At 49.6% G+C, this 20329-nt stretch overlaps 1 protein-coding gene across 4 annotated transcripts in view; it reads left to right on the forward strand.

The window, feature by feature from the left end:
• The window catches only part of Ntrk2 (neurotrophic receptor tyrosine kinase 2), a 337851-nt gene that overhangs the window by 259711 nt on the left and 57811 nt on the right, over positions 1-20329 (forward strand). For all 4 annotated transcript variants that reach the window (XM_005078411.4, XM_013119299.3, XM_013119298.3 and 1 more), the window contains exon 16: positions 3452-3686. In XM_005078411.4, coding sequence (XP_005078468.1) covers positions 3452-3686 — 235 coding nt within the window. The remainder of the gene's footprint in view (positions 1-3451; positions 3687-20329) is intronic.

A 20329-nucleotide genomic window follows, 5' to 3' on the forward strand; every position in this document is an offset into this window, starting at 1 on the left:
AGTGTGCACGTGTGTGCCTGTGAGCATGTGAGTGTGTGCATGTGAGTGTGTCTGTTGCCACTTATCTTCTGACTTTGACTGTAAGCCACACGCCACCTTCCCCCAAAGTCCCCTGAAGTCCCCCTTTGGCATCCTACAGAGGGCGTGGAGAACTTGCAAACTCAGCCAGCTTCATTCCAGAATCTGCTAAACTCTGGACCAGCGTGGCTGCCAAGGAGCAGACTCAGGTGCAGCGAAGCATTGCAAGGACAGGCTGTCCTCTCCTGGAAGAGACCTGGCACACAGCCGCCATGACAGATTCGCCAAGCATCTTGGCAGTGCCTAGTAAAGCCAGATGTCTTACATCTCTAACCTTTCTCTTCACGTAAAAAAGCACACACTGAGCGCAACGCAGCCAGGTCTTACATGAGGCGGCGTGGACAGTGAAAGGAAAAATTTCATGTCATGAGTTTCACAGTTTTTCCCTTTAGAATCTCTCCCAAGTTCCTTCTTAATGTGGAGAAGGATAGATAAGTAATTTTCAAGTAACAGCAAATAGTATTTACTCAGAATTTCTAAGCATATATGTGTTAGTTTATGAAAACCAAGTTATATTTCAAAAATTAAAACTTAAAGACAAATAAACTGACTATTACTATGATTGCCCTTGTGGCACAGTTGAAGAGCTCCAGTCGTGCAGCGGCTGATAGAGCTGAGACTCCAGCCGTGGCCCCTGGACTCCCTTCTTCTTCCCGAGAAGTGCCCGCCATCAGAGTGTATAGGAGCTGCCGTACAAAGTGTCTGTTAGCTCTTTAAGGGTGTGTAGGAGCCCTTGTATGGGATGCAGACATCTTAGTGACCCGCATTAGGTAACAATGGTTGGCAACAGTTAATTACATATTTTAAAATAGCTCTAGAGATGATGCTATTAATACAAGGGGAAGATAAGTTTCTAAGATGATGTGTATGTCAGTTATTTTGGTCTAATCATACCTTATACATTATGCATATGCATTAAAATACTCTAACCCATAAATGTGAGTAACTATTACATGCCAATCAATTTTCATGGTAAATTTAACAGATAAACTCACTTTTTAACAAACCAGAAGGCGGCTGGATGCAGCTCAATGGTAAGGCACTTACCTCATCTGCACAAGTCCCGAGATTGGTCCCTGGCATTGCACATGCAAACATGTAGTAAGGGAAGAGGTGTGAATTACAGAGCCAGTTCAAGGTGGTAAATTGCCACCATGCCGGAGACCACCAGACCAGGACAACCTGCAGGCAACTTCCTCTAGGTCCCATATCCCTGCTGTGGCCTCCCTAAGCCAGAGCACCTAGGGAGGCATTGCCATTGCTATCCTTTAAGGACCTTCCCCTGGAAGAACAGCATGCATTTTTTTATTTTCAAGAGATGCAGGAGGACCTGGGCTCACGGTCCTCTTCATAACTGGTCCAGGAGACTAACCTGTCCTTCCTTTATTGAGGGACATCTGCTCCAAGAAAGCAAAGGTGTGCAGAGGCTACTGCCAGGAAAAAAAATCTCATTGCAAAGGTGTGCAGAGGCTACTGCCAGAAAAAAAAACCTCATTGCAGTCTCAGAAGCAGGCAGGAAATGGCTGTTTGAGGGTGTGAGAGCCTCCTGCGTGCACAGAGCTCTGAAGAGCACTGGTGTCAGGGGCCACAGGCTTCCCTTTGTTGCCCGAGGACAAGGCTGGTACAGGCGGTGTGCAGAGACACTTGCCGCACGAGGGCTTGGGACACTTCCCCCTGGAAAGGATGCGTCTGCGGACTCAGGTGTCCAGCTTGCTGTAATGTAGCTGGCACTAAGACTGTCATTGATCTGCTTTGCTCACTCCTTGAATGCCTCAAGTTCCTCTTAGTCTTTTGGAATCCCCCACTGGTTTATGTGTCTCTCTCTCTGGGTCCCTCACCTGAGGCTGAGTTCTTCTCAGTGTGTAATCTTTCGTGAGGTGGGAAGGACTTCGGTATCCCCCGGTCTGTCTACAGCTCCATTACAGACCAGGCTTTTGCAAAGCCCAGCCCCGCTTCAGATGCAGTATCAATTCTTGCTCATGCCAACGCTCGAGGATGACTTTCAAAGGATCTGGGTTCTGGGATGAAGGCAGAGACTGGGCAGGTCACAGAACTCTCTGGTGTTGGCACAGACAGCCTGAGCTTTGGCTTCTGTACCACACGCATCCTGTTTCACAACCTCCAGGGATGTTTCCCTCAGGGCTCTTCCCGGTGCCACAGAAGGCAGCTGGAGACTGGGGTTTGAGGAGGGATGGAATCTGTGGAGACTTGCCTGGTAAGAAAACCAGGAATCTCCTCCCAAGAGAATAGTTAAACCTACATATTCAGAGACAGAGGGAACCAAAGAATCACCCAGCATAATCCCCCCATTTGTACCTTTGACTAATGAGGAAATTGCAGATTAGTGAAGTTCAAAGACTTCCCCAGATCAGGGAGTTAGATAGTGGTGGATTAGGACACGCCCCACACCTCTGCAAGAGCTTGCTCCCAGAGGGAAGCTGGGTGAAAAGCTTGGTGACAACATGGTCTAGAAATGCAGAGAGAAAGGGAGAGTCACTGAGGGCTGCAGCCTTGAGGGAGAAAGGGGTGTGTCTGGGCTTGAATATTTCATGGAAGGCAGAATCCAGGCTAACAGTGTTGGATGATTCTTGCCCTCATTTTAAAACACTCGTATAGTTCTGGGACCCACAGGTGGAGTCACCCTCTTCGAAATGTATTGAAAAACCCCCATCTTTGCTGCAAGTGTTTTCGAGTTCTAAATGGAGACACCCTCCCTCCCTTCTTATTTTCCCTTGGGGTGGAGGAAGTTTTGCCCAGACCGTGCAGAGCTGCGACAGGTTTCATTGCTCCCTGTAGAGAGCCTTCTCGGGACTCAAGGGGCACTGACATCAGTGCTGCGGGCTTGTGGGAATGAATGACTTCGCTGGCCAGAACTCTGGCTTTGAAAGGGTCAGGGAAGGGTTGAAAGCCTCACTTGGTCACAGATCAGGTGGGCTGAAAGGGACCACGAGCTGCTCATCTTTGACAGGGACATCTGGAGTGGTCAGCACTGGGGGCAGGGTGGCCTGCTGCATCACGGCTTGGCGGAAGACCCCACTCCTGCTTTTACTCCCCCTCAGCCAGTTTCAGCTTCTAGGAGTGTAAGGGCATGGCCGATGTCTGATGGCAGCAGAGCTCTGAATCCGCTGACACACAAGCCTGTTTAACGTGCCGGTGTGGTGTGAGGGCTCACGATTCTAGCCCGCACAGCCCCAGGTAGCCGGGAGCTCCCTTGGATGCAGACATAAAACTGTAGGTGGAACGGAACATCTTGGCCTCTTCACCTGAGTCAGGAAGGCTTCCTCCAGCCCCAGGCACTGAGTGGAAAGTAAGGGTCCTCCCAGTCTTCCAGCTGAGGCTCCAGCCGCCCCCCTCTCCTCGTGTTCCCTTGCAGGGCGCATGGGCCGGATGCGGCGCTGATGGCCGAGGGCAACCCGCCCACCGAGCTGACGCAGTCTCAGATGCTGCACATTGCACAGCAAATCGCAGCCGGCATGGTCTACCTGGCGTCCCAACACTTTGTGCACCGTGACCTGGCCACCCGGAACTGCCTGGTAGGGGAGAACCTGCTGGTGAAAATTGGGGACTTCGGCATGTCCCGGGACGTGTACAGCACCGACTACTACAGGGTGAGTAGCTAGCTGAGCCCTAACTGGGCGAAGCCCGATGTATCCATACAGCCGGTTGCACTGGCATAAAGAGAGTATCGCTGGTCAATGGGAATTGACGCCTCGCAGTGCAGGGCCTCCAAGATCATGGTGGCGCAGTGGGCGTGACCTCCTCCCAGGGCTCTCTCATCAGGATGTGGGTGGCTGTCATCGCTGGTGTCTTCCGCCATCTTTATTTTTCTTTTCTTTTTTGCATGCATGAGCTTTAATGGGAAACTTCACTTCCTAAGTCTCCTCTTCCAACTTGGACACCAGCAAGACTGGACTAAAGCTCACCCTGTTGGTCCCGTTTCCCCCAAGCTGCCTCTTTAAAGCGCCACTGGGAACGTGGTCATGTCCTGGGTCTGTGTATGTCCAACATACAAGTGTTGGGGCAAACCTTTCTTCACCGTGACTTTCCAGAGCGCCGTGTCACATTGCCAAGACAAAAACACGCCTCAGCATTTCCAGGGTGTGGGCTGAGGACACAAGGATTGAGGGTTAACCAGGAATTGCTGGGAAACGATAGTCAGACACCTTAAGGGCTGAACTCGTGTGAGCTGGTTTATACGCATGGCCATCCAGGAGACTTTGGCAGCCCCCTCACGGAGCCATGTTAGGGGAAAGCAGCAGAGCTCTTACCTGGGAGCAGCTCCTGCCTCAAACCTGTAAGTGGTAGGCTTTTTCCAGGCATCTAAAGTACAGACGGCATTTTATCATCTTCTCTGTTTTATTAAGTTTATTTTTATTGGTGTGAGGTGTGGGTGAGTATCTCCCCCGGCTTCAGAAGAAGCAAGAGAGTACTTCTCTGAGAAAAGGTTTTGCTAATCTTCATGAGTATGAAAAGACATCAGCCTTTAATTTCCCACTTTAAATAAAGGTTGTAAAGGACTTGGAACAAAGAAAGAACTCAATAAAGGTTGTGATTTAATTATTATGCAAATCAATAAGGGTGTATTTCATCCCCAGGCTGGGACTGAAGTAAGTAAAACCCAACATTCTCAGAGTATCTCTAGAAAAATAACTTGTAAAACAGATATTGAAAATCTAAATAATAAAACAGATCAGCCACTCAGTTCAAAACTGAGCAACACATTTGAACAGATGTCATTATAAAGATGATACAGAAGGGCTAATAAGCATGAGGGGAGATCCTGAGCTCCCAGACATCAGGGAACTAAAGGACAATGACAATTAGATGTCACCTCACAACACTGATGCTGTAACGAAGATGGACAGACAGTGATATGTGCGTGCTGGCGGGGATGTGGGAAAGTTAAAATTCTCATCCGTTGCTGGTGCAAAGGCAGGAACTCTGCTGGTCTTGGGAATATAGCTTAGAGTTTTTTCAACATAAGCCACAATAGAACCTAGCTAGCAATTCTACTCCTATGAATATACCCAAAGGAATTGAAGTTCCGTTTACACAAAAGCTGGTAGGGAAGTTATTTATGATGTCTAAAGAGTATAAGCACCTTAAATATTGATCAGCTGTTGAATGAATAAACTCAGCATGATGAGCCAATGGGATGTTATTCAGCAAGACAAAGGAATGAAATCTAACCCATGGCACAACATAGATAAATTCTCAAACATCAGAGACGCTGAGCAACCAGTTAAGAGGCCTGGCTGCTCTTGCTGAGGACCTGGGTTTGGTTCCCAGCACCACCTGGTGTTTTGTAACCAACTACAACTCCAGTTCCAGGGGATCTGATTTCTGACATCTTTAGGCACCAGGCACACCCATGGTGCACACACACACACACACACACACACACACACACACACACACATATGCAGACAAAACACTCATACACACAAACTAAGCCAAATAAATCCAAAACAAAAATAACAAGAGAAAACAAAAACACAATATTAAGAGAAGGAAGCCAGGCACAAAAGGCCAGTGTCATGTGACTCCATTTGCAAGGAGTGTCTAGAATGAGAAAAATCTAAGGAGACAGGAAGTTGGTTGGTCTCCATTTTCCAGGACTCGAGGAAGGGGACACCAAAGAGTGACCACTGCTGAGTACGTGGTTTAGCATGTGGTTTAAGAATTATATAGTGGTTTAAGGTACATTATAAGTAGACTTAACACCCAACAGCCTTGTGCACTTTTAATAAAATAAATCTTGAAACGGAAAATACTAGAACAGTAACTGCCATTACGTATATAGATTGATCTTGAACATCTGTGAATTATTTAAGCAGTAGCATCTGTAGCCTACCATCTTTCATTGTCATTTGTTAGGGAAACCCTCTGTTTATGACATAAGAGCCAACACCCGGCATCCAAGCCCTCTTCCGCCTTCAAGGACAGCTACAGGCATGCGGTGTGTATGAACTCACACAGGCACACAGGCCTAAAAGTGGCAGTAAATGTATGAAAAGCACGGAAGGACTTGATGCCACGTTGGTTACAGGAAGCGGCAATTCCCAGTTCCTTAGGTATTGAATGTTCTTGACAGTTTCTCAGTTATGAGATACGCTTCAGAAATAACATTAGAAACCGGAGAGTCGCTCAGTGGAAGAGCACTTGCAGCGTGCCTGGGTTTGGTTTGGCCATTCACAACCACCTGTAACTCCAGTGTCAGGGGAATCCAAGCCTTCTCCTGCTCTCAAGGTCACCAACAGGCATGTGGTGTGTATGAACTCACCCAGGTACGCGTGCGTGCGCACACACACACACACACACACACACACATTTAAAAACAATAATAAATGCATGAAAATCCATTAACTTCGTCCCCCTTACCCATGGTCATTACTAAGTTGTAGTTGCAAAGTTTGTACTTAGGGGGAGGAGTTGTTTTACTCACTCAAAATGAGGGAAAGGCTCAAGCTTTGCATTGGCTTCTGTCACAGATGGAAAGGAATGGGTAAACAGGGAGCTAACAATGGAGGGCAGGATGGTGGGTAGGAAACTTAGGAAATGAATTCCCTGTTTTATTTAGCCTTTTGTAAAACTTCAAAATGGTGGTTCATTTATTTTTTGGCTTCATGAGAGCACTGTCAAATAATTGGCCTGGGGGATATTTTTGCTTATTGAAATAGCGAGGCATACCACACAGCGTCGAGTCTATCAGATAGGTGAGCAGGAGCTGTTGACTGGGTTTTCCAGGAGAACCCTGCACACCCACGCTGCCACACAAAAAGAACCCCATTTATAAGATTAACCCTAACCCCACCACCATCAATCACAGCGCCCCCCTCTGTTCCCTGCCACCATCTCTAGATCATGAGCTTTCCCTGGTGATGTTTCTCCCCCCACAGGTGCTTTCTCCTCATTTCCTCCTCATTTCCTCTGCATCTGCTTCAACAGGCCACACCGCACTCTGAAGTGAGAAGTTGGTATAGGCAACACCTGATGTCCTCACCAATGTCAGCCACAGTGAACACTGCTTTTCCGTTGCTGTGGTAAAATTCAATGACCAAAATCAACTTACAGAACAGCGAGTCTCCACCTTCCCGATGTAACCGACCCTTGAATACAGGTCCTCATGTTGCGGTGACCTCCATCTACGAATTTATTTTTGTTTCTACTTCATAGCTGTAGATTCGCTACTGTTCTGAATCATAACGTGAATCCCTGTGCTTTCCGAAGGTCTTTGGCGACCCCTGTGAAAGTGTCTTTCAACCCCCGCCCCTCAAGGGGTCATGACCCACAGGCTGAAAACAGCTCATACAGACGGAAGAGTTTATTTTGCTTTGCGGTTCCAGAGAACTAGACATCCATAAAGTCAGGGAAGGCAAGGCAGCAAGCAGCAAGTATGGTAGCCAGACTTCAGAGTCGCAAGATCATATCTCACCTACACACCCAGGCTGGAAGTGGGCAGACAGTGAAGTCTCACAGCCACCCCCCCCCCGACAGACTTCTCCCATCAATATCCCCTATTCTAAAGGTCCCATAGCGTCCCCGGACAATGCCACCAACTGGGGATGTTCGAAGGCATGAGCCTGCAGGGGACAGTTATCATTTAAACCACCACGTCTAGGTTATCTCACAGAGAAAGATTGGCAAGTAGGAAGAGGCAGACTAGTTTGGGAAGCAACAGATCCCTAATATTCCAGAACCCCACTAGGTGCCTGAACCGTCTGCTCATGGTGGCTTGTGCACAGGCTTGCGGGATGAGTGTGCACAGGCTTGCGGGATGAGTGTGCACAGGCTTGCGGGGTGGGTGTGCACAGGCCTGCAGGGTGAGTGTGCACAGCCTTGTGGAGTGGGTGTGCACAGCCTTGTGGGGTGGGTGTGCACAGCGTTGTGGAGCGGGTGTGCACAGCCTTGTGGGATGAGTGTGCACAGGCTTGCGGGGTGGGTGTGCATAGGCTTGCGGGATGAGTGTGCACAGGCTTGCGGGGTGGATATGCACAGGCTTGCGGAGTGAGTGTGCACAGGCTTGCGGGGTGAGTGTGCACAGCCTTGCTGGGTGAGTGTGCACAGGCCTGCAGGGTAAGTGTGCACAGCCTTGCGGGGTAGGTGTGCACAGCCTTGCGGGGTGGATGTGCACAGGCTTGCGGGGTGAGTGTGCACAGCCTTATGGGGTGAGTGTGCACAGCCTTGCGGGGTGGCCCCTGCGCTGTGCTCTTGGGAATAGCTAGTGGCAGCTGTTCCTGGTCACGAGGGAGCTGGCAGCACCATGAAGCCTGAGCCTCAAGCCCATTGCAGCTGAGTTAATTACACCCTCCCAGAGAAGAGAGAAATCACAACATGGAGTTTGCACATTGAAACCAGCCCAGCACGGCAGGCCCAAATTTACTCTAGCATTTTTGTTTTCTAGATTGTTCTAATTAGCAGCTGTCTGCACCAGCCTTCCACTTTTTGTTGTTGTTGTTGCTTTTGTTCCTCCTCTCCACTGGCAAAACCCGACGTTCAGGGATGATCAGAAGCAGATTTGTGTCACCCTGTGCTAGGACATCACTCTACTTGGTCATTACTCTGCCACTGTGGAGCCATTGAGCTCCTTTTTTTTTTATTTCACTTTGGTAGTTTTCTGTTTGGGTTTCACGCAAGTTTAAAATGAACGTAACCTGTTGGTGACGAGGAGACCCAAACATCTGAGGTCCTAGCTTTTTAAGTCCTTGGGCTTTAGCTTTACGTAGGAGTGGTACTCTGAAATCAGAAGGGAAGAGTGGGTAAGATGATTTGTGGTTAGGCATCTAAGGGGGTAAATGAGTACAAAGTAGCTGAACAGGGCCATGTTCAGAATCCAGCATGCCAAAATGCTATCAACACAGAACCAAGAGATGGGCACTGAATGCTCAATACCAGGTGATGGCCTGATGGGAAGAAAATGTGCTGTGCTATAAAGAAAAAAGAATCCAGCTGAGGTAACAAGTAGCCAGATCGTTAACAGCCACCCAGTGAAGCACCAGCTTAGAGCTTGGCGTCTTTCCCTCTTACTCTGCCCACAACTGACTGAAAAGGCTGATGACCCAGACCCAACACAGCGTGAAAGAAGAGCCTAGATAACATAGGAAACAGGCAGACAGACAAGCGACTAGTGGGGCGGGAAGGGGGGTGGGAGGGGCTGGAGAGATGGTCACTGCTCTTACAGTGGACCCCGGGCACTCACGTGGGAACTCTCAGTCCTAATCCCAGTTTCAGAAGATTTGCTGCTTCCCTCGGGCCTCTGTGGGAATCAGGCATGCATACAGTGCAAAATCCATAAGTACAGGAAAAAGACCCAAACACATAAAATAAAAGTAAATGAAAGTCTTTAAACGCTTTTAAATTTTCAACAAAAAAAAATTAACTATCTTACCTTGGTCTTCAAAAAGAATGTGTTTATTTTTAAGGGAATTATTTATTTTTTTTAGCTAATACAAACATTTCAAGATAGAAAAGTTGGGAGATAAACTCATTCTAAAAATGTTTTTAGCTTCTTATTATGTGGAGTACAAGGCTATTCCCTCTCTGAGATAATTCCCACTTTCCTCCCCTCTTGCTTTCCACGAACAGGGCAGTTGCTCACAAATCTATGATCCCCCATGGGTTCGTACAAGTAGGTATCACAGCACAAAACATCTGGCACCATCAAAATGAGCTCCTATTGATTTCCCGCTTCTAATATGAGAGGGGCAGAGAGCAAGCCTTCTGCACTGACCGACTCTGTGCATGGGGCATCAACAAAGTGGTTAGTGAGTAACTGTTGATCAAGACAACCATTAGGAGGGGTGTGTCACTTTAGCTCAATGAGTTTAGAAGAGACCCAGATTTGCGTTTGGCTGGCTCAGATTAGGGTGGCTCAGATGCCAGGGCTGCCAACCTCAGGAGGTAAAATTAGGGGTGACACCTACCTAAGACGACTTCTTGCCAGCAAGGACATGAGCCCTGTCGAAGGACGGCTTCCTCTGTAGGAGTGTGTCTAGGACACTCGAAAACAAACCCAATGTTCATTTCGAGGGAAAACTCAGTACCTTCCTGAAAGCAAGATGCCCTCTGTGCTGTCAGCTCCCATTTGTATCTGTCATTCCCCTATTTTCTTTGTCACCATAAAATACTTACAAAATGACTCTTGACTTTCCCATGGACGATTACAGATCTTGCTGGTTGGGCTCTCTCGCTTCGAGTGGCTTCAGGAAAAATGAGATGTTTCTATTCTTTGAAATCATCCTCACCCAGTTCTCCTCTCAACACTTAGAGCACAGTTCAGAGGAACCCGTTTGCCGACGGGAAATCAGAACGTTGAGTTCAGGCTAATTCTATATTAGAAGGGATTTGCATAAGTTATTTCAAGTTTCTAAGTCGGTTTAGTTCGTATCCAGGCTTTCCTAAGAACTTTCTACTTGGAGTTTTAGTAGGGTGAAGGCAAGAGTCCTCCCATTCCTTCATCCATCCATTTGTTTGTTTACTCAATAATCATTATTTACTCAACACATACTTAAGAAACGAATATCATACAGCGTACTGGACACAAAAGGAGCCTAGATAAATGACTCATGGGCTCCACCAGGACGTCCCAATCTAATGTGACAAGTTCTGCTATGGAGGAGTGCACTGGGGACCAAGGAGAAGCTTGGTTTGGAAAATCAGAGCAGGGTTCACAGAGAAGCATAGATGTAAATCTCAAATTGTCCTACTGGAAAAAGGATAGGGGAAACATACACTAGACATAAAGAGAGATGGCGAGGTACACAGTGCAGGTGTGGCCAGGGAACAGAGACTCCTTTGCCACGTATGCAACGGTATTAGGGCTGTAACCAAACTCCTTAAGCGCCGGTTGGTCATACCTGCATCTTTACACCCAGTTTTTTTGGACTGAAAAAGACTGAGGGAGTTTCTACACCAGGAAATGTATCCTTGGAGCTACGGAAGCAGTCTCCCAGCAATGGCCAACGTCCCCACCTCTGTAGCTACTTGTTCTGTCCGATGTAACATCTCTTAAATTCTGTCTATGAGCCGACACGGTGTGAACGTCAGTGGAGGGGAAACCCACGGTGGCACGCCGAACTCACAGCCTTTCATTTCTTCCTGGGTCTTGTGACCTTTAACAAGAACCATAGAAAGTTGCAGAAACCAGAGCACAAGAGCTGGCGCGGAGATATGCTATCTAGCCTCCCCCCACCCCCCACCCCCCGTCCCACCCGCATCCCAGCTAATGAAGAATGTTAACAGGAGCAGAGTAATATCCTACTATGTGTCTCCTGGGGCCCTTATCCATAGCCATTACCCCAATCCATTTTATACAGAGATGCACTGTATTCGAATATTAAGCATGCTCCCTGGTGTAGGAGGGATGTGGGTACAGCCGGCCTCTCCCAGGATCTGGGCAGAGGGCATCTCACCAGGTGCTTTCTATCCCTGCACTCCATGTCTGAAGCAAGCAGGCCTCACTCAGCTCTGCAGGGGCATTCGATGTGATGTCACTGGGGCAGTGTTGCATCTTTAAGACAAAGGTTCACACCTCCGGTTCCTAACCCTCTGACCACGCTGGTTGGTGAATTCTCCAGACCAAAGGCATCAGTGTGTTCCTAATGGTGGCTAAGGAGGTAGGGGGTTGCTTTGCTCATAAAACGGGCACTGACGGGCAGGCAGTTCTGATTGGCTTGGAGACCTTCTAATCTCAGAGCTCCAGACTAGGTTCCTTAGCTCTGCTTTCCTGCCTCTAGCTGGCTGCTGTGACTGAAGCGGTCAAAGGTCAGGTCAGAGGAGGCAAAAGGAGGCCTTGCAAGAAGCATAAAACCCATGACTACCGGAAATAGTCTTTTTCCAAACACCCCACTTTAAATTTTTCTTTTATACCCCATTGGCCAGAGGTAAGCTAAAACAAAGGGCTGAGTTCACTTGCAAAATTAAATAAATACATAGATAAATTCTAGGAAAAAATGGGATCTGAAAATGGGGGCTGCAAAAATGACTTCAGTGCAAGAAAAGTATCGGTCGTGCAAACCCCATGTCCCGAGACAGCCCCCGTCTCCTTCTTTGCCAGGCGTTCTTGCCTTGGAAATGTTTTGTTGAGCAACAGCACATCAAACCGGTGTGTAGCCATGGGCGGAGCAGAAGTCCTGGAAGTCTTTGGTTCTTCACCTCTTTGGTTCCCTCTGCTGTCTGAGACCCTCCCGGTTCCAGACGGTGTGACAATGACGTGCCTCCTGGTTTCCTCACCTCTGATTTCTTGGACTTTCGGTTCTCATCCGTTTAGACTGCTACTCAGACTTCTCTTCTGCTCCTCCCCACCACACAGCTCACGGACACCCCGTGTTCGCAGGCCCCTTTCCCTGGTCACACGGCGCCGTCGGAAGGTTTCTGCCGCTAGGTCTTTTCCATTTCGGCAAGGTCTCCTGCGGCGTCTGGGTTTCCTTTGTTCCCGCAGGTTCCTCCTTCATCTTTCCTGTTTTTCATTTCTGAAAGGTCAGCGGGAGTCTCTTCTTATCTCGCCCATGTCTCTGGCATGTGAAGACATGAAACAGAGTCAGTGGGTACCTCAGGTGTCGGCATAAATCTCAGTTGATTCCGCTTTCTCTTCATCATGGTGGGTTGTGCCTTCCTAGGATGGCAGGTCATTTGGATGGGAAGCCAGACCAGACATTGTGGCTTTTCCTTATCGAATGCTCAGTGGTCTGTGTTCCCGTAAATGTCCTGACCTTTGCTCAGGAATGCGGCTGAGCTTCACAGGGGGTAATTTTAGATTTTGTGCATTGATTTTTTGAAATTTCCTGAGCAAGACGGGAGCGTCTGCAACTTTAGGGCCCACCACAGATTCTGGGGTGCGTGAAGTCTCCACGTTGTTCCACGGGAGCCAGCAACTTCTCCTTGCCCCATGCGAGCACTTCGTGCTGTGTCCTCCGGTCTTGTGATTCCTACCCAGCTATGGACTGTGTCCTCACAGGAAGCTCGGCGCTCCTAAGGGTCCAGTCCATCTTGGTGGGGAGGGCATGCCCCCGTGGCTCACATCATGACGGAAAAAAATAATGGAAAGGGAGTGACAAAGAAACACACCACACACACACACACACACACACACACACGCACACACACACACACACACAGGAGGAGGGGGGGAGAGTAGGCTGTCTGCTGGCTGGCTTTTCCTTCCCTCCATCTTATTTCATCCAGGACTCCAGCCTGCCCACACTCAGAGCCAACTTTCTGACCTTCGCTAATCCCTCAGCTAAACCCTCACAGACACACCCAGCCCTGCTCTACCAGTCTCCCTGGCAGCCCCGTTGTTCAATCAAGTTGACAGTCGAGATCAACCATCGTGTGGAACTTTTAATGAACTAGACTTGAGCAATCTCCTGACTCCCCAGGTCCGCTTAGTTCTCCAGGAGTGCTGGCCGCTGTTACATTTATCGAGTAGCGTGGAAACGGTTTATATTTAGGCTAGGTGAGGAGGGCTCACACTATTACTTCACCTTTCCTCGAAGCAGAAGGCGGGGTCCACTGCTCTGCGGTGAACGCATCACTTCAGGGCCCATGGGTGAGCTACTTACAATCTATGGTAAAGAGAAACAGGTCCTCTCATCTGTTTTTAAAAACAGCTACTTCCTGTGAAGGTCTCCCCCCCCTTTTTTAATTAAATAACTTACATTTACATAATACTTCTACAATTAAAGTTTTTTCTTTCTGCCTACACAAGATTATTACTTAAGTAGGAGAGATTTTTCTCCATTTCCAGTGAGTAGTGAACAGGGGGCTAGATTATCTCATCCTTGTTACTCTGAGAAATTTCTCAGATTCAGATGTGAACTGGTTCAGGAAGGCATTAGAAAACTGTGTGGGCAGAAAGTATCCCTAGCCTGCCCTGCTTCTCCTAGCCTGTCCATGTTTGCTCTGTGCTCAGTCCTGGAAAACTTGGGGTAGGTGAATGGCTGGAATAACGTGGGATGGCAGGGTAAGTGAATGGCTGGATTAACGTGGGATGGAGTTTCATATAAGCTTCTTACCGGTGCCTCCTCAAGACCTGCTCCGTCCCCTGAAGAGAGTCTCCTTGGGAGAGGATGCATGAATGATTCAACCTGATACTAAGCAGTGAGGCACATGCTGGAGAGAGTAAATTGAATTCTGGAGAGGTGAGGGGGGAGATCTATAAATTTCTATGGGGAAATAAATTGGATTTGGCCTAAGTTGTAAAGGGAGAAAAGCATCAGGTAGGGTGTTAGTAACCTTAAAAGCTATTTCCTACGATGGCAACTGTGCTCCAGACCTAATTACAAAGGCTTCTTGCATGCATGCAATACACGTTCTGATGCTAAGGTTCCGAGGGGTCTTGCACAGTGCTGCGCCCATACCAGATGCTCGCTGCTCACACTCAAGGGAGCTTTCAGAGTTCTCCTCTCAAAGCAATGATGCAGCCTCCTACACTGTTTGCACGGGCTACGCAGAAGCTGAGCGGATCCCCTGTTCTCAGAATGCTCCTAAACATGACTTCCAGTGGTCATTTCAAACCTGCACTTGTTCTGTCTGCCCACCCGACTGGGAGATGGCCAGAGACTGTGAGATCCCCAGCGATCATCACAACAACCTATCCTACCTAACACCTGGTGCAGTTGACAACATCAAAGCATGGTACTTAACCCTCTGCTGTGTGTCCTTTAGTGACCACAACTTAGTAGAGGCTCATACAGAGTGAGGAATCTCACTTTCCAGACAAAGTGACACGTAAAACATCTATCAGAGGCCACGGGGCAGCACAGACAGTGAAGTCCTTGCCAGGCAGGCATGAGGAGCAGGGTCAGATTCTGTGTTTATAGACCCGAAAGGGGGAAGGGCTCTGCAAGGCAGCACTGATTTATAATCTCACACTGGGAAGCCGGCCACCCATGGCCGGTCAATCGCGAGGCCCAGGCCAGCAAGACCTTGATTGGAGCAACAAAAGGTGAGCTGTATGGGAGGCACAGAACTCGGAATTGTCCTCCGGCCTCCACTTGGATGAGCCCATGAAGACAGACAAGCGCTCACACACAAACACACGCATGTACATACGTGCGCACACGGGGGAGGCGGAGTCAAAGAATAATCAAACACAATCCTTTCTGAGCTCTGATGAGAAAGACCCCCCCTCAACGGAAATGTACGGCCTTACCCGGTCTTTGCCACCAACAAACTTCCGAACTTGGTGGCGTTCGTGAATACCTGGGAGTTTGTTTCTTTGTCAATTTTGAAAACCCCTTTCTCGACATCCACACTTTGATTTAAACTGTGACTGTGCGATGGCTCTTAATGGTCCAGCCTCAGAAACCGGCCAGCGAGCCCAGGCTTTCTGTCACAGGGCTGGTCATCCCAGCTGCTGAGAAGACCAAAGAACAAGGCCTTAAGTTCAAGGCCTACCGGAGCTACAGGGGGAGTTCAAGTCCAGCTGCGCAACTTAATGAGAGCCTGCCTCAAAATAAAAACTTTTGAAAAGCACTAGGGCCCTGTCTTTGTGGAGTAGTAGCCTAGCCTAGACTTGACAGCAGGTGGGGGAAAGCCACGTGTGGCTAAAAAATCCTCTCAAAGGTGATCTTTTGTTTTCCTGGTAGCTGCGGGGGGGTGGCATTACAGTCAAAATGCAGCGTTAGGACTTCAGTGAGAGAGATCTTTGGATTCTAGTCAACTTCCATTGAACTGCTTCCTCTCTCCACCATCAGAGCCCAGATCCTGTGCTCGGTGCTATCTCCCGGTGAGCCCCAGATCTGTTTGCGGTCAGTTTGTGAATGGAGATTATTTGAGGACCCCCCCCCCACTCCGGGTTCTCTGTAAGATGATCTCGACTCCCTCCGTCTCTAGGCAGGTGCTGTCCTAGACACCCCGGAATGTAATAAGACACACACACACACACACACACACACACACACACACACACACACACAAACTGCAGCCTGGAAAGGATGCTGAGCTTCTTTCTGGCAGACAGGGCTGAAGCTGCAGGGGCCCTGAACTTCCCCGCCCAGCGGTCTAGGCAGACCCCTGCTGGCCGCCTCTGTCTCTGCAGGGTTGCGTCTGCTGTGGGAGACTGGTGGGCCTTGCGCAAGAAAAGGCTTGCGTGTAAGAGTGAAAACAGCTTGTCAAGGTATCCCTGTGGGCGTCTGCATTGAAGTGTCGCAGCGCGAAGGCTTTTTTATTAGCAGTTATTTTAGAAGCCGAGCACCAAAACGGAACAGTTTCTTCCCTACATGGCACTTCCAGGCTGGCTGCCTCCTCCCTGGGCACCCTATGGCAGAGGCAGCAGCAGCAGCAGCCTTCTCATAAGGGGGCGGAGAACATGACGCCGGATCCTTTGACGGTGGAGCCTGGCGATGTGGCCCACGCCCTGAGCCCTGGAGATAATTTGGTTCATTCACATGTTGCGGATGACGGGATGTAGCCGCGGGTGCTGCTGCGGAGGGTGCGGGGCCTCGTGCGCCGCGCCTACTTCGCCTCTGTGCACAGCCCCGGAACCTTCCCGTTTTGAATAGGTTCCTAGGGATGGATGCCACTCCCCCCCCTCCCCCGGTGAAGGGCAAGGAGGAACCCGGGGACAGTTTGGCCTGGCTTCCATGGTGAGCGTTCCTTCAGCTGATGCCTAAGCAGCTCTGCAATGCTAAGGGCTCTCTCCCAGCAAGCAGCAGGTTCCCGCCAGAAACCTCAGTTCCATGCAATGAAGAGCAGTGCCCTGAGAAGATTCCTTTCAGTGCCTTCGGGGGTCTGCTGGGTTTCGGGGAGGAAGGGTTTTCATCCTGCCTGCTATGGCGCCATCCCAGGCACCTGCTCTTGTTTTGGTGGTTTTTGGCTTTTGAGACAGAGTCTGGCCGCATAGCCCAAGCTGGTCTTCAATTCTTCATGCTCTCCCCCCAGCATCTGAGGCCTGGAATTGCAGATGTGCAGCCCCCCACTCCCCCACCCTTGTTCTGATGGTGTGAACGAAGACAACAGTATTCAGAGACATTAAGTCACCTCCTGAAGTGTCCTGGCATCTGAACCCACGTTTGTGTGGTTGAGGTTACCCACCCCTCTACCCCACACACACCTCCCCGGGTCTTTTTGGGTCTTTTCCAAATCTAGTACATCATGTGGACAGCCAGATGTCACCTCCTTTGTTGTGTGTGTCCTGTGGCTTTGACTCGATGGATCAACTACTCTGACGCTTACTTCCCAGCTAGTCCAAACTGGACAAGACTGTTCTGCCTGCTGCCCCGTGCTGTCATGGGGCCACCCCAGGGCGTGCAGCGTGTGAATGTGCGTGCCCTGTTCCCAGGACTCTCGCTGCCATTGGTGAGCAGGAGGGAGCGTCGTCCTGCCGCATACCCTGGAGTTCAGGCTTCATGGTTAGTGCGTGGCTCTCTCAGATAAAGCAACATGCGTGGAGGCTGGGCTCTCGGGAGTACGAGGCATGAACACTGACCTAGGTCTTTTTAGGAAGATTCCAGGGTGTCCATGGTTCACCAGACTCGGCTTCCCCTTGCGTCCCCCGTGTCTGTGGTATAGCATGCCGCAGCGGTTTTGGAGTCACTCCTCTATAAAGTCCATCTGTTCTCTCCAGCAACATTGATTTGGGAGAGGTTTTCAGCAGTGTTAAAGGGCTGGTCCAGACCCTGCCTGCCTGCCTGCCTGCCTGTCTGCAGATCCGTGCTCCCTGTCTTTTCTACTCTGCCCTTCCTGGCACCCTCAGCCACCATCATTGCCAACATATTTTAAAAACAAACTTATTTTTGAGATTTATTTCCTTTTAATCAAGTGTATTAGTGTTTGTCTGCATGTATGCATGTACGGCACTTGTATGCAGTTCCCACGAAGGCCAGAAGAAGGCATCAGATGTCCTGGAACTGGAGTTACCACAGTTGTGATCCCCCCACATGGGTGCTAGAAACTGAACCCTGGTCCTTTGCAAGAGCTGTCGCTGCTCTTAAGCACTGAACCATCTCACCAGCCCAAACTGAAAGAACATCTTAACTTTCTGTGATTTGCTGCCCCCTGCTCCTTGGGGCTGGCCTAGAACCCCCATCACTTACTAACCTTTGTCAGCTCCCATGAGGCATAGCAATCTGTCTGAGTATGAAGCTCACATCACAAAAGGAAGGTGTCGAGCGGAATGAGCTATGGGCATGGTAGAATACGCTAGATTTAGTTAACAAAGGACAGGGCTCAAGTCTTTAGCACTTTGGAAATGACTGGAAGCTCCTCCCCCAATGTAACATGGAAACCATTGAAACAAAATAGACGAGACGGCAAAACAACACCATTAAGTGGCAGCAGGGGCACACATCTTAAACTTGCACAGTGTAGGTTCAGTAGCCCAGGGCTTGCGCGGTACAACAACGCTGCACCACGCATGCACCATGAATTTCTACCATCCGGGAGCGTCCACCATCAACACCAGATACAGGAAGGTGGAGTAGCACAGTAGCTAGGCAGTGTGGACTATGCAGCCTGACTCTCAGAGACCAAACTGCATCTTTTCAGGCTGAATGAAGCCCAAAGCTCTCAAGACCCAGCTTCTTCAGCGTTTGCATTTTCAGTGGCAACAGTGTTTCCACCAAGGGACGCGAGAAGCCCTGCACCTCAGGCAGTGCTGGTCTCACCACAGGCATTCGCCTGTCAGCTCCCATTGCTGTAATTGCGTGTGACCACAGGAGAGGCTGTAAGTCAGCGCGGTACGGTGGAACTGACACCGGCGGGCTGGTGCTCATCACGGTCTGCGCAGGAAGGTGCTTGGATAGCCGAGTTCAGCCCGCGTTTCTCCACCTCTCGATGGTACTGCAAGGGCGCTCGTCTGGAGCCAGTTAGAATCAACCTATTTCCTGCCCAAGGGCTGCCCCCTAACATCTTACCCACAGGGTCACCTCTAAGGATCCAGACGATTTTTCTGTCATCGCTTGCTTCATTTCGATGAGCCCCTCCCGGGTCGCCGTTACTTCCTTTGGCTGCTCTCAGACACCCGTACACAGCTTGTGTTGGAATTCTGTCTGGAACAAAGGTCAAGGTTACTTACGAGAGCACGGTTTCCTTTTGGAAATTGTACCAATCTTTGCCTGCCGCCGTTTCACTCCGTCCGTTCCCTTGCTCCTGCAAGAGTCTTAAGCTCACGGTGTCCAGGGGTAAAGACTAGGGCGGTCATCTAGCTATAACTGTAGGTATGCAAGGTGGGCCTTTCCGTTTGTAGAGGGCTTCTCTCTGTTTCATCTTCCCTAGCCTGCTGGGTAGAACGAGAGAACTTATTTTACAAATACCACTCAACTGTAACTTTAGAGTCTGGGTGTTTGTGAGGAAAGGGTGGGCAGAAGAAGACATCACAGCCTTGTAGAGAATCTGGCATTGACAAACAGCCCACAGACGCTCATCAGATACGACAGTGAGTGGCGTGGAACAAGCCTGCTGAGGGCTGTGAGAACCTGTGAGGGGGAGTCTGACCCGGTAGGGGTTCCGGGAAGCCCACAGAGAACGTCTCTGAGAGGAGGCTTGCAGGTTGGGGTAAATCAAAAGATGAGGAAATGTTGAGGGAAGCCTTTTCCTTGCCTGCCTCTTTGGTTTTTCCCCACCAGTCGCCTGGGCTCTGCCACGTTGTAGTCCCCAAAAGAACACACAAGACGCTGTATTAATTATGAAGCTGTTGGCTGTTTGCTTGTTTCTTACTGGCTAGCTCTGACTTAAGTATTTAACCTGTCTTAAGTATTTCTCTTACTGGACAGACATCTTACTTCTCTGGCGGGCTACATGATGACTCCCTGTGTTTCTCCTACCCAGAGTCCTCCTGGACTCCTAGTCCCACCTATCTTGCTTCCCTATTGGCCAACAGTGCTTTATTGACATATACACAGGGCTTCCACATCAAGAAAAGTTGCCTCCAGACAGAGGACACCGTACAGGAAAGGGGAGGGGACAAATGTGTTGTGACAAGGCACGTGTTCCAAGCCCAGGGCTTTCGCTGGGCTCGTTGGGAAAACGCTGGGCTCTCCCTAAGAGCTGAGAGAAAGACGTGGGCTCCAGCGCCTTTCCAGGAACACAGAGGCCGTGAGCAGATCACACAGGAGTTTCTTGCAGACCCGAGAGAGGAGGCAGTGACAGGGACAGACACGGTGGCAGTGGGGGCAGGGCAGAGCAAAGAGGCTTAGGAGCTACTTGGGGAGGCAAAGCCACAGGACCTGGGAGATACCCTGGGTGTGGAAAGAGCACACAGAGGAAGACTTCGAAAGCGTGAAATGGATCCGACCACTTAACCAGGCAGTGG

This window comes from Mesocricetus auratus, unplaced genomic scaffold, assembly GCF_017639785.1.
Source record: "Mesocricetus auratus isolate SY011 unplaced genomic scaffold, BCM_Maur_2.0 Super-Scaffold_100013, whole genome shotgun sequence".
Classification (NCBI taxonomy): domain Eukaryota; kingdom Metazoa; phylum Chordata; class Mammalia; order Rodentia; family Cricetidae; genus Mesocricetus; species Mesocricetus auratus.